Genomic DNA, 14,256 nt, shown 5'->3' with positions numbered 1-14,256 from the left:
GATTCCATTTTGAAAAGTTAGTGAGTAAAAGTGCAATGATGATGTCTCCATAGAGGATAAATAAGAAAAATTGAGGTAAAAATTAATGTGAAATGTATAATGATAATTTGGAGTTACGAAACGAGACATTTAAAAAGGGACGGAGGGAGTAGCAACTTCCACAATAGAGAATGGTGCCCACAAGCCACAATGATAGGAGAAAGAATCATATAAAAAACAGTGTGTTACAGCCTGCTTGACGACGGGATATAAGAGACGGATATGTTGTCACATCTGATAGTATCTTAAATACTTATATCCGGTGTTTGTCACCTAGATAAACCACATATAATAGCCTCCGGATATAATATGAACAGTGGGAGTTGTGTTGTAAAGAACTTATTCACGATAGAGCCCAGAATAAATTTCTTCCCTCCAAAATATACTACTCTCTTTCTTTTTCTTTAACTGAAAAACAACTCTGTAATCGAGTCATTATTAGATCTGACTGTGCAATTCAAACCTTGGGGAGACTAGCACAGGAATCCACCGTCATGGCCCCCCCACTTAAATCATGGTTTGTCTTTAGAGGGAATCGAACTCTGCTATGTTACAAGAGTAAATTCGTTTTTACCTTGTTGACAACTCATGGGCGTGTATACTACTCTATTTCTATTTGTCCTTTTTTCTTTTCTCATTTATCAATACAAAAAGTAACCCTGCACAATTAAATCGTTGTACTCATCATGACCATGAAAAGCTTGGGGTTGCTTTTGTTGGGCTATATTTGATTGTTGTCATTTCCTTGTGTTGCTTCAGTATATTTCATTTTACGGGTTGACTCTCATTAGGGTAGTTAGCGGCATAGAATTATCGGGTGGATTGGGTGTCGATTGTGATGTATTTCGAACATTATGATGCCTTGTACTTCTAAATTTTTCTTTGTCGTTAAAAAAAAAAAAAAAAAACGCAAAATTAACCTCGCACAATCAACGTCAACAACAAAAGCATCACCTTCCGGTCACTTGCTTACAAGCATTGAGACGAAATAGATAATAACATAGACAAAATGCCTATCTTTTCTATGTTATATATATATATTCCAACAAATGAAATTCTTAAACAGTGTGATCGAAGCAAGCAATACTAAAACCGGCGGATTAATTAGTTTGCTAAATTGTTTCATCTCTATCGTTAGAATGACATGGCAACATCTCTGTCGTACGTAGTCCTGAATAGAATGAAGATTGTTCCAAGTCTACACGGCTTTCCTCGAAAAAAATCTTGCGTGTTGCTATCAACAAAAAATCTCATTCTAGACATACGGACGGACCTTGCACCCTAGTTCAATTAATTTAGGATTCTGTAGATCAGAAACGTGATTATGAAAGTCCTATAGATAAAAGTTAATTATATCTCTTTAAAATAATATGATTAGAATAATAAGATATTCGTACTTGTTCAAACGAATTAAAAAGTGGCACACTTAATTTTTTAGACCGTTTATATATTAAAAAATATGATTAAAAAATTAAGTGCTCCAATTTTCAATCCGTTTGAATTGACGTGAAGATCTTATTATTCTAAAGAGACATAATTAAATTTTAACTCTAAAACTCTCGTAATTACGTTTCTGCTCCATAGAATTACAAGCGGAAGAGTTTTTTTTTTTTCTTTGATGAAACGGTATCGTGTGTGAGTGTGGGTAGGGGCTGCTGCCCGCCCTGGGCAGCAGAGCCCCCGCGTCCCATGTGTACCATAAGTTTGAATAAACAACTAATTCACATTTTCGTCTGCCAAAAAAAACAAGAAAGAATAAACAAGTAATTCTCTAACAATAAAAAAAACATGAGAATTTGTGATTATTAGAGCCAATGCAAAGTGTAGATAGATCAATGAGAAAAACTTGTTCACGGTTCTGCCGTGAGTAATTTCTTTACAGCAATAATCAATCGTGATTGACATCCAGACCGTTCAAAACATTTTTGAACGAGCGCGATTGACTCCGTAATCAACTATTCACGATTCTGCCGACGATTTTCTTCATGTCAATACCTACAAGTCATTCATCGTATAAAAAGAGAGATAGTGGTGGTCTTACTTTCTAAGACAAAGACCACTGTTGTAGAATGATGACCCATCTCTGTAGAGAAAGAGAGAGCACCCACTTGGTTCAAATACTGCATAAATGAAAGGAAACCTATTTTCAGTGCATCCATTATGTTGTTCAAATAAAGCCTCCACAATATTTTTTTTTATTGATCTGAGCCTTCACTGCTAGTAATAATAAATTAAAAGATGATCAAAAAATAATAAATTAAAAGGGCCGAGCGCTCAGCTACATGGTAATTTGTTGGTGAGGTAGGAAAATAAGTACTTATTTTAATAAGTACTTGTTGTTTGAATTAAATGTGATGTATTATAAGAGAATGACTTGTCTAGTAAAGTAAGAAATAAGTATTCAAAAAATAGAAACTTTAGAAGAACGAGGTCAGCTTGAATCTAATAAAAAAAAACTATTACTTATAGGATTGTGATTTTGGCACTCCAAAATTTGATGGAGGGGCTCCAAAACTGAACTGTGTTGATACACAAAATGACGTCGTTTTGGAGCCCTTCCATCAATTTTTAGAGTGCTAAAATTAATTCCCTTACTCCTGTCAACAAAATTTCTCCCATTACAACCTTCTTCTTTTTTGGGTACATTGGAAAGTTTCATACTATGGCTCTTCTCCACAAACTTAAATCTTTTTTGTTAAATTTGCTTTCAGGGAAAAAAATTCAGTGCCGAGCGGATACCACATGGAGCTGTTCAAAAGTGTATCGGACGGCTCGAATGCGCCGAACTGACACCACATAAGATATATTCGCTCGGTACTGAAAAATCACTCTGTTTTCAGAGTTTTGACTATTGAATAGAAATGATTGCAATTGCTTGAAAGTCACACCTAGTTTACCCTTCGCATTTACTCTTCCATATTTCTTCAAAGTTTCAATTATATATGTCGGTCTTGTCCCGCCTTTTAGATAATAATAATAATCTGAGTGCCTTGTAGGTCCTACCTAATTTATTATTTAAAAAAATTAAGTTATAAATCAGACATCTACCTATGAGTTTTCCTAATTATATTGATCCGGTAATTTTATCAATAAATTATTTTTTTCCAAGCACCTATCAATGTTTGAATAAACTATTTGTATCAATAAATTATTTCACGAGATCACATATTTCAATCCCAGAGAGGGATATAGAAGCTAGGGGAGCTAATCCCCTCAATATAATTGTGTTTATGATTGCAAAGGGAGAGGGATATGGAGGCTAGGGGAGCTAATCCCCCTCAAGATAAAACAGAAATTCTGATTTCTTTAGAGCAAGTATATATCATCGGGGTAAATTTCATATCAAAGTCTACATGCGGCATCAAGAATGGTAAATCTCGTTCCGCTAAAGTTTTTATTTTTTAAAGTACTACTTATTTTTTGTTTTACGAGAGACAAGTCATTCTCTTACACTAGATCATCATTAATTCAAAAAATAAGTACTTATATTCCTTAGGCGGAACGGGGCCTCATCCCCATTTTTGCACCAAATTCAACGTAAAATTTTGAGAATGTCAGGTCCTGTTCCGCTAAGATTCTTATTTTAAAGTATTTATTTTTCACTTTACATGATAAGTCATTCTCTCATAATACATCACCTTTAATTTATAAAATAAATACTTATTTTAGTTAGTGAAACAGATCCAAGTTTGACGATCGGCAATTTTGCCAAATCATGCAAGTCATTTGATTTGCATAAAAAAATGAGATTGATTTAATTTAATGGGGTAAATTCAAGGCTATGGCACCAAACAAGTGCAACGATATTGCTATTTTTTGAGATTGTTAAAATGTAGAAAGTTTTAAAATAACTATAAAAATTCCATTTTGACATCAATGAGTGTACTTGTTAATCCTATGGGGGTTTGGCCAGGTGGGCATATGGAAGCAAGTAAGTACTTGTGTTGCAGGAAATCGCATGTCCGAATCCTGCAGAGGCCAAACCTTGCAAATCTTGTAGTCACTAGAGGGATTGTCTGGTCGTTAATTTCAAAAACTCCAGAATCAATTGAGGTGCGCGCAAGTAGATCCGATAATAAAAAAAATGGGTGCACTTGCTGTTGCTGCTGATCAGTTGCTCTTGACTAGGGCTGTAAATGAACCGAGCAGCTCGCAAGCTAGGCTTGTTAAGGGCTCGAGCTCGAGTTTTCGGCTCGTTTACTGAACGAGCCGAGTGGAGTTTGACTCGTTCGACAATAGTTCTGCTCGTTAAGAGAGGCTCGACTTGATTAAAGAGAGCGTTTAGTAAATGACTAAGCTCGGTTCGTTAAGGACTCAGCTCGTTAAGACTCGAGTCGAGCTCAAACTCGAGTTTTTGGCTCGTTTAATAAACGAGCCGAGTTCAAGTTCGCCGAAGCTCGATTCGTTTACACCCCTAGTTTTGACAATGCCCATCTACAAAGCACCCCCAATCAAGTGTAGGGAATGTTTTACCACAAATGTGTATGGCTTTGCTTATGTTATCATTTCCATCTGTAACATTTTTTCTGGTGGGCCGGACTTCCCTCCAACGTCTTGTGTTTTGGAAGGATTAGAAAGAGTATCTACTGTTATCCACAAATAAAAGTTACGTTTATTTTTATCCCTTAACCGGAAACTGCCCATTAAAAAAGAGAGTATTTGTTGCACTTCTGTATGTTTGTTGCCCACTACCTGTTTGTCTTTTGGCGTAATATAGAAACATAAAGAGAGAGAGAGAGAGAGAGAGAGAGAGAGAGAGAGAGCAGGAGAGGGGAGGGTTTGGTGTGTTGTGAATTGAGGAAGAATCTGATGGACTGAAAAAAGTGGTGGAGAAAAATAGAGAGAGACAGAGAGGACTCTCCCCCCACTTTGCAATCTCCATCACCTTCTTCAATTTTCACCAAAATACCCAAAAATCTTCACCAATTTCCCCCCCTAATCTTCCATTTTTGCCCATTTGGATCATCTCTCACTGTCATCTGTTGTGTCCTCTTTTCAATCACTACATATTATATGACAGAATTTCATCTAATTTTGCATCAAATTCCAACAACCCAGATCTCTTTCTCACCTTATTCTCCTCCTTGGTGTTTCTTGTTAATTGTTTTTAGTCAATCGAGACCCATATAGCTCTGAATTCCATCCAAATTTTCTCTATAATTTTCTGGGTTCATCCAAAAATACCCATTTCACTTCTCTATACTCTATAATCGCTCTATATATACGCATATTATCAAAGAAGTTTTCTTGGTTGCTTTCACAATTGGAGTCAATTTGATTAACCCAAAAAAAAGAAGGAACTTTGATCTTCCTTGGGATTATAGATTGGTGTTTCTGACCTCCACCACTCATCTGTACTTCATATAGTCATAGACGAGGCCCACTAATTGGACTGGTGGGCTTCGTAAAAAAAAAGTTGCTTTCTTTTTCTGGGGTTTTCTGAAGAAGAGAAAGACAAATGAAACTCTTCTTACGAGCCACTGCTTTTTGCCACAATTAGTTCGTTTACCTTCGTGATCCCTTTCCTCCTTTTTATCATTTATGCCGAATTCAAATCCGACCCATTTCAGATTTCCTGTTTTCAAATGCTTTTCTTCTTGATAACTTGTGTCTCCTTTATCTTATTTTACAATTCCCTCCCTCTCAAGCCCCTCCCCCATTGGGCTTGTGAGATAAGATTGGTATCCCTTTGGTTTTGGAAAGACTTATCATTCCTTCCCCTTGCCAACTTCTTGAAGACTATATTATCCGGCCATTCCATTCAAGTTCCCCCAAAAATGTCAATGAAAAAGAGGAGCCCAAGTTCAAAAGTTGACAACTTTGATGAGGCAACAACAGAAGAGATTTGTCTTCTGGACTTGCCGGAATTGGTGTTGGACTCAATTCTGGAGAGGCTTCCTCCTGATGGGCTTTGTAGTATGGCTGGTGTTTGTGGTGGTTTGAGGGATAGGTGTACAAGTGACCGCCTGTGGGAAAGGCATATGAAGAGGAAATGGGGCCAGGTTATCGGCCCGGCTGCTCACCGGGAGTGGCAGTGGCATATGGTTTCAAGAAAAGAGTCTGGCTTTGAGAGAAGCCAGAGAAGAGGCTTGATGAGGTCTCTTTCTCGTCTATGGCCTTTTTCTCTAATGAGATCAAACTTTGATACTACTGCAAAAGAGATGAAGAGTTCTCTTCCTGTTGATTCGATTATGACCTGGTATCTTGCTCTTGAGTCTGGAAAATTCTGGTTTCCTGCGCAGGTCTATAATCGCGAGGTACATTAGCTGTGAATTGGATTACATTATTGTTGTTCTAAGTTGTGTTTTCCATTCAAACAAAATTGTGAGCTTTTTTTGTGTGTGTGTGTGCCGTTTCTTTTGCAGAATGGGCATGTTGGGTTTATGCTGTCATGCTATGATGCAGAGCTGAGCTATGATTCCCGGACTGATACATTCCAGGCCAGGTAATTGCGAAGCTGTTCCGTAATTAGACTTGAATCTCGAGGAATTCATTTCCAAGCAATGCTACGGGCACAACTTTAAAACACTACTCGAAATACAACAGTGTCTGGAGCCGTTGGATGCACATAGGCCACATACATCCAACGGCCCGGACAATGGGGTTGTGTTTCAAAGTTGTGTTCCTAGACTTTTTGTTCATTTCCACTCATTATGCTCGACATAATCTTGTCTGGGTTTTTTCAGATTCCCCTAGATAATAGTAATTCACTATTTGATTCCCAATCTTGATCTTTAGCAATAATAACTTGATGTAGCAATTGGTGTTTGAGCATGTTTGTGTGGTTTGTATCTTTTAGGTACCCACCACATGGGAGAAGGGCAGCTGCAGTAGAAAATGGTGTGACTTGGGATAGGCTAAGGGCACCCCCTATTGATACTTCCCCTCATGATCTTCATATATCTGACTGTTTGAATGAATTGCGCCCCGGCGATCACATTGAGATTCAGTGGAGGAGAAACAAAGAATTCCCTTATGGTTTGTTATTAAACTTCATCCTTCCTTTTATTTCAAGTTTTTGATACCTCTATTCTTGCTTCAAGTCACTTCATGGATGTTGGCTGGGAGCATATTTGACATATTCATTTTTATTTATTATTTTTTTGGAGTTTTTCAATTATTTTTTATGGTTTTTAATTTGGATCGGTGGGTGGGTGGTACAAGCCTGGTGTGGTGTGAAACTTCATGGAAAAATGGATGCCATATCCAAAAAGGGTTATATCACCATATAGAATTTCCTACTCCCTTTTTCTAAGTTAGGGGGTAATCCATCATAGAAGACGTGCTCAACTCTAAGTTGGATTTGATTGACCTATTTTAAAAGAGCTGTTGGAACCTTTATTTTTTTAATAGGGAATAAAATCAACAGTGATCCCCAATGACATATCCAAAATTCATTTTTCTCCTTTTTCCTCATGGTGGAGGAGGAGCAGTCTTTGTTAGGTAGACAGCCTTTGTCAAAGCTGGAAAAATTGTCATGTGTTGGAAGGGATTTTTCCTTGGAAATTTCTTTAAAACGCAACCGAAATATAAACATATCTATACCGCCAAATGATTGAAGGTGGTGGGAAATATCTGAGATAGTGAGATTCACCCCGTCCTATCCAAGGTGGGGCCAGGAGCAGGGCGGAGCCAGGAATCGAACTTGGGGGGAATTATGACAAAAAAACTTTTCCTAGTGTGCTGTTTCAAGATTAAATCTGGTTGTTTGAGTTTTTATACAATGCTTTTGACAAATTGAAGACTGGATACTCAATGGTATTATTCACTAGTAAATTTTAGTGTGCTCAAAGTATAGATTGTTCATACCTTTCCATTATGGTTGACATTTTTTTTTTGTTGTTTTCATGAGTATGTTACAAAACTAACTGAACTCAAAAAAAATAAAAAAATTTAAGGTAGTCACGCCCCCCACCCCACCCCCAGTAGCTCCACCATTTATTTGAGTGATTATTCAGTGCTCCTAGAACCTTCTCCACGCGGTGGGAGTTTGTCTTCAGAACAAAATAATAAAATACGTAAAAATCTACGCAGGTAGCTGATTGACAGATTTGTGCCATTTAAATGCAGGTTGGTGGTATGGTGTTGTTGGCCACTTGGAATCATGTGATGGAAGTGATAATTACTGTCGTTGTCATGAAAGTGGTAAGTTGATGCGTCTTCATCCTTTACTTTCATAGCTGGAAAGAATTTTTCTCCCCCCAGTTGAGTGTGGAACTTTAAGCTTGGTCCCCTACTTGTTTTCTCTATTTATATATGCTTCCACAAATACATGATCCAAACACAGTTTAAGGACAAGACACTACACACGGCGTGTTTGCATTTTTGCTTCTGGGCTAAATGCAACTTAAAAAGGTTGGTGCGATCATACCAACAATAATGCACTGGATCCCATTAGACTTAAAAAGCTGGTTAAAAAGTCGGTTATGAGGAACTATCGTTTTGGTACTTGTGAATCTTGCTTTGAAACTATCAGTTGGTTTATATTTTGACAGACACCCTCTATTATATGAACTCTGGTTATTTTCCAAAGGTCTTAATTCCTTTATGTGAAATCATTAAAAACTTTATAAAAATGTGGTTGAGAACTTTAAAGCCATCATCACAAAAGAGACCCCAGTTATAGACAAGCCACTTTCCTAACTCTCTCTTTTCAATATGGGGTCACCATCTTTGCAATTCAATTGGGTCTGGTGTCAAATCCTCAGACAATATGTCTTGATTTTGGCCAGCAGTGTCATAACTTGTGTCTCAGTGGAATCTTCAAGTCCAGTTGGGCTGAAAGAAACCTCTGTTCCCTCAGTCTCTGTTTGGTTACAGGATTGGAGTGGTTCTGCATTTTTGGTCCCAAAGTTGCATTGCTTTCTTTACTTTCCATTTCTGCTGTTGCATGCTAATAGGACTATCCTCTCTTTGTTGTCATTTACTAATCTGTGTAAAGATCCCACCAAACTTTTCACAAAGTAATATAACCAACTAGGCCTAGCCTACGCGGCCGCCCTTGTGCACTCGCAAGTGAGAGGTTGAGGGTCAAATCTTGCCAAAGGCGAGAGTTATTTGTTGTTAATCCTTTATAAGGAGTCTTTATTTGCTGGTTTATTTCTTCCCCCACGTGAGGCTATTTTGTGGACAATTGTTTATTGAGCTTGATTGAAATATTGCAGGCTCTCGCGTGATTTATTGTGTCCTTATGATATGTGAATATTATTCTATTATTGCTTAAAATAAAGTAAAGGCCGATTAATATTTTGATAAATCCATACCAGTGATTATCTTTCTGGTTCAAGCCAAGGTGAAAAAAATCAGGTTGGTGTATCTTTTGAGGTCTACTAACAGTTTCGAACTTTGTTAGGAAAAGAGACTTGTTTTACAGCTAAGGCTTTCCGGTCTTATAACAATAAATGGAAGTTTTATTGCATTTATAAAAGTTGTATAGAAGGTTATTGACAAACTAAACTCTTATGTCGATGAGCAAGTTGTCATGCCATGATTTAACAATAGAGTTATCACTCTGTTCGGACTATTGTCAGAGAGAGGAAGGTAAAGAAACAAAGAGTTTTAGGAGACAGCACCTCTTCCCCTTACTTTAGATACATCTCCGTAATGTAATAGAAGAGTAATAGTCCAGTTCCCCGGGCTTTCCCCTTCTCAACCTGACCTAGGAGATCTTACTTGAATTCAGGCGAATTATACCTTCATTTCTCCTTATTTTTCGAGAAAAAATCTGTTGTTTTTTCATTCCAATTCCCATGAGAATGAATACTCTTTTGCCAGGAAGGGAGGTTGTGGTTGTCTTTTTGACCTTGGTTTCGCTGACCTTATCTTTTTACAGTGATCTCATTGCAAAATATTAGATTTCGATCACACCAGGCCAAGTTTCTTAACCATTGTTGGTTTGTGATGACAGACACAGTGGCGCTGGAGTTCAACCAGTACACTCCAGGTTCACGGTGGAGACAAACTACCGTCCACCGAAAAGACCACCGCGAAGAAGGAAACGAGGCAGATGGGTTTTACGGGGGAATCCGAAAACTTCACACCAACGACGAGATTTCCATGTGGAGGCAGCTTTGGCCAGCAGAAATCTTGGAGTAGGCCAAAAGGCTTTCAACCGCTGGTTGAAATAATGGACTTAGAAGATGGATTCCATTCCTATTTTTCATTTCAGAGCAGTGGTTGATGCAAGATGAGAAAGTTGATTCATTTCCAGCTCAGTTGCTTCAAATTGAAGAACTTGCTGCTTTTCGTTTCCCCTTTGTTAGGTTACAACTATTGTTTCGCGGTTAGTGGTGGGAAAACTGACGCGGGTGTTCTCACACAACAATGCAATGTTACCACTCAAATGTTTATATTTTGTACCATATAAATTACCTCTTTGTAAACATTTTTTTTCCTGGTATTGAATTCTATTTGGTTGGTTGTAGAAAGCAAAATAAGTAGAAGTTGTGGAATTTAATGGTATATAATGTATTATGATGTAACAACCCAGAATGGTTAGATTCCAAATATCTTTTCCTCTGTTCTTGTATGCTGTTTTGGATAAGGAAGATTATGGGGAATGAAAATCAAGTTTATAAAGTTAGTTTGTCAATACACTGATGTGCATAATTCATCCATTTTATGAGAATCTGTTTAAATTAAATGTATCCATTTGTTAGCTAGGATACAACCAGAAATTTAGTATATAATACAGAAGATTGAGTTTACTCTCTGTGGCATGGCCACCGCAGTAATGTGTGCAACGTTCATCTACTTTTTAGGTGGTGAACAAAATAGCACTAATCAATAACACTGTGGTAGGAATATCAACAACCCTCACGGTAACGAGAAAATTTTCAATACAAACGGTTATTTCATCACACCACATGCGAGAGGGCGTTACAAACAACCGCTATCCAATTTTTTTTTCCCATGGTAACAACATCTTCTGGAGAAAGTTTCAAGGACCATACATGTTCCTTATAGTTTCGATATCCAGAGACTCGAGCGAAGTCCCATCCTCGGCATATATGGTGTGATTTCCATTTTGGGCTCTTCAACAACCACTTTCTCTGCATCTTTCTGAGCATTTCCCTTCAACTTTGGAACTCAATTTCTTCCTGATCTCCTTTTTCTTGGGTGGTTCTGAAAGGGACCTCAATCTATTCCACAAGGCTGCAACTTGTTCTTTCATGGCCTTGCCTTCATTATTCTCCCTCCCAAGAAACCCCTTTCCTTTCTGTCCTCTATTTTCTCCTCCACTTGATTCTGTTGTTTCCTCCTCCTCCACTGCCTTCGTGGTCCCTTCATGTCCTACTTTCATGGGCCTCACTTTCTTTCCAAAGGGCAAGTAGTACCCCTTGTGCTTGTTTGGTGGTCCTGATCTTGGGCTTATTACCACCATTTGTGATGACTTTTGGGGATCATTTTCTTGAGGGCAGTTTGGTCCCATCTGATGCTTCATTAGCTCAAGGTAAGGAGGACCCCCTTGTTTGTTTTGGTCTTGGAGTACTGGTGGAGCAGTGGTGGTCCTAAATGGAGAAAGGGACCGGCTCCGCCTGTGGTGATGGCTCTTCTCCTCCGTAACTTTCTCCAAAGCAACCGCGAACGGATCAAACTCATCGCTCCACGTGTTTTTCCATCGCGGAAATGGGATTTTGAGCACTGGATTAGGCGATGAAGCAGCGGATGATGAACTTCGGTTAGAAGTTCCATTGGGGGAGGAATAGCAGCTGAGACGGCCGGGCGGGGGTTTCAAAGGCGCCACTTGGCCATTACTGAAGAGCTCATCGGCAAATGCCATCGGTACAAGAGTCTCGAGAGCTGGCCCTTTTTTGAACTCCGAATAGCCTTCCTGCCCGAATCTCTTACTCGTTTCGAATTCCAAGTCGTCGAAATTCGCGTTTTCCTCCTCGAGTACCGCTCCCATTCCACGGGGACTCGTCCGCGCGCTGTAGAAATGCACCATGTTGTTGTTGGGGCTGCTGAATCTGCTTGGACTAGATGGTGCACTGATCACATAAATAGAACTGCCATTGCAGGCTTGAGATGTTTCCATGTCTTCTTCTTGGGTACAAATATTGAGACCAAAAGAGCTCTCTTTTTGCCACATTAAAAGGATGGCTTGGAAAGGGGATTGTGTGTTGGGTGCTTACCCATTTTGGTGCTGGATTTAAGGAAGGGGTTAAGTCTTGTGAATGACTCTTTGCTTCTAAGATAAAATACTCAAACCTATGATTCAAGATAACTTTTCTATGACAAATATTCCATTGCTTATGTCTGAAACCATTCAATGGATAATTTATAGGTTTTTGAAACAGCAGATGCGGCCCTAGGTACCAGTTTTTGGTGTTTTGTGGAGTGATAAAAGGATTACATGTTAGGGTTTTGCTCATTGTCAGTTTTTATATTCATGGTTACATCTAATGATGGGTCAAGATACCTAGCCTTGGTAATTTGTGCATGACAAGATTGACCAGAAACATCAGATGCTCTGAATTCTTTAATCCTTAACTTTAGTTTTGGTAATTTGTGCATGACAAGATTCCTAGGCGGTACGTGTCTCGAATGAAGAAGTAAAACCCGGGCTATGCACAGAGCTAAATAAAAATACAAAAGTGTACCTACACCCCAAAATGGGAGGATGTGTACCGAATACTTTTCCTAAAACTAATTCTATCACGAAACACTTGTGTTACTATAGTAACTATGCACCCCAGGAAAATAGAGAATTTTTTTTTTTCAAAAACATCTATGAATAGAGAATAGAAAAGAAATGTTCATAAATTTACATCTATATTTTGGAGCCGAACCTAAAGGAGCATGCGTCATATATTCTGCGGAACCCCGTCTTCTCTCAAAATATGATATAATGCCGACGTAACGCGAAGAGAAAGCATACAAAACAATGAACGCTACTACTCACACAGCATATATACACAGATTGCGTGTACAGATCCAGTGTGGGGTCCACTACGGATCACACACAAATAATTCGAGCCGTTCATTAAATGTAATAAAATTTTTCAAGGGGTGCCCGCAAAAAAATCAGCTAATTCCTATACCTATAGATGTTTGATCCAATCATTTAAGTTTTTATTCAAATTTCACAATAATGAAAAGTTAGATGGTTGGATCAAGTACTTATAGGTATCAGATTGAGCTAATTTTTCACAGGAGCCCTTGAAAAAATGTTTTACATTAAATGAACGGCTCGAATTATTTGTGTGAAACCCATAATAAGCCCCAAACAGTGATCTGTGTGTCAAAAGTCTGTGTTAATAGACTTACTGTAAAACAATGCCTATGACCAGCCATTTTAATTCTAGCATTTTTTATTCTACAATTTCATTTTTTATTAATAATCTTTGACTTGACAGCCTATTAAAATACCTAAGTAGTATCACGTTTCATTTTAGAAATTCAGCAAATCAAGTGAGAATCTACACAATTCCTTGCAGATTTTTCCAAATTTCAAAAGAAAATATCACAAAAACCTGAGGCCTGATAACCAAAAGGATTCTTTTGAATAAGCTTCCAATATTTGTTCAATATAAATAAGTCAATTGTTTGTTGACCCTTCATATTATATATAGCCTTGGCACTCTTAAAGCTCTTCTCACTAAAACAACCCATGAATATGTATTATTAGATATAGTGGATGATAATTTATCTTATAAGTATATTTGTAGCTCAGCAGACTTTGTTGACGAGAGAATAAATTAGTTTTTCAATAGCTCAAGGTGTTTGGATTAGCTATCTTTCTCGATGTATCTGATTAAGAAACTTACCAATCAAGAATATATGCACAATTGGACTATTGGGTGGATTCAAGCAATGTGGACACTAGCCAATATGTTTTGTTTTGTGTATTGAAAGATAATTAATGTATAATGATCATTTTTTCTTCACGTATTTTGTAATTTACAAATTATAGGGGTTGATTAGTAGTGCTCAGATTGACAAACATCTGTGTTCTTATGAACTTAACTTAAATATGAGAATTATCTTTATTTGATTTTTTTTCACATTTGTTAATTCTTTGTCAAATTTTGTGGGTTATTCATTTTTCTCGGCCAAAGGAATCGAAAAAGTAATTTTTTTTTTTACTTTTATCCAAATATTTTGAGAAATAACCACTTTTTAGAAAAAAAATTTGGCACAAAACTAATAAATGCGAAAAAAAATTCAAATAAAGACAATTCTTAGATTTAAGTTAAGTTCACAAGAACGCAAACG

At 37.7% G+C, this 14,256-nt stretch overlaps 1 protein-coding gene across 1 annotated transcript; it reads left to right on the top strand.

Annotated features, from left to right (window-relative positions):
- The first annotated feature begins 4,712 nt into the window (after nucleotides 1-4,712).
- Nucleotides 4,713-10,617, top strand: LOC131312538 (F-box protein At2g32560-like). Its single transcript, XM_058340384.1, has 5 exons — nucleotides 4,713-6,296; nucleotides 6,405-6,484; nucleotides 6,839-7,017; nucleotides 8,110-8,184; nucleotides 9,947-10,617. The coding sequence occupies exons 1-5, from the start codon at nucleotides 5,625-5,627 to the stop codon at nucleotides 10,132-10,134; spliced, it is 1,194 nt and encodes a 397-aa protein (XP_058196367.1). The 5' UTR covers nucleotides 4,713-5,624; the 3' UTR covers nucleotides 10,135-10,617.
- The last annotated feature ends 3,639 nt before the right edge of the window (nucleotides 10,618-14,256 follow it).

Source organism: Rhododendron vialii, chromosome 13a (assembly GCF_030253575.1).
Source record: "Rhododendron vialii isolate Sample 1 chromosome 13a, ASM3025357v1".
Lineage (NCBI taxonomy): Eukaryota > Viridiplantae > Streptophyta > Magnoliopsida > Ericales > Ericaceae > Rhododendron > Rhododendron vialii.
This window is presented reverse-complemented; position numbering and strand designations above follow the sequence as displayed.

Excerpts from the sequence above, each read along its gene's own strand:
- LOC131312538 (XM_058340384.1), top strand. The coding sequence starts at position 5,625 with ATGCTTTTCTTCTTGATAACTTGTGTCTCCTTTATCTTATTTTACAAT. Across the intron at positions 7,018-8,109 it reads AAACAAAGAATTCCCTTATG|GTTGGTGGTATGGTGTTGTT; the intron begins GTTTGTTATTAA and ends ATTTAAATGCAG. Across the intron at positions 8,185-9,946 it reads CTGTCGTTGTCATGAAAGTG|ACACAGTGGCGCTGGAGTTC; the intron begins GTAAGTTGATGC and ends TTGTGATGACAG.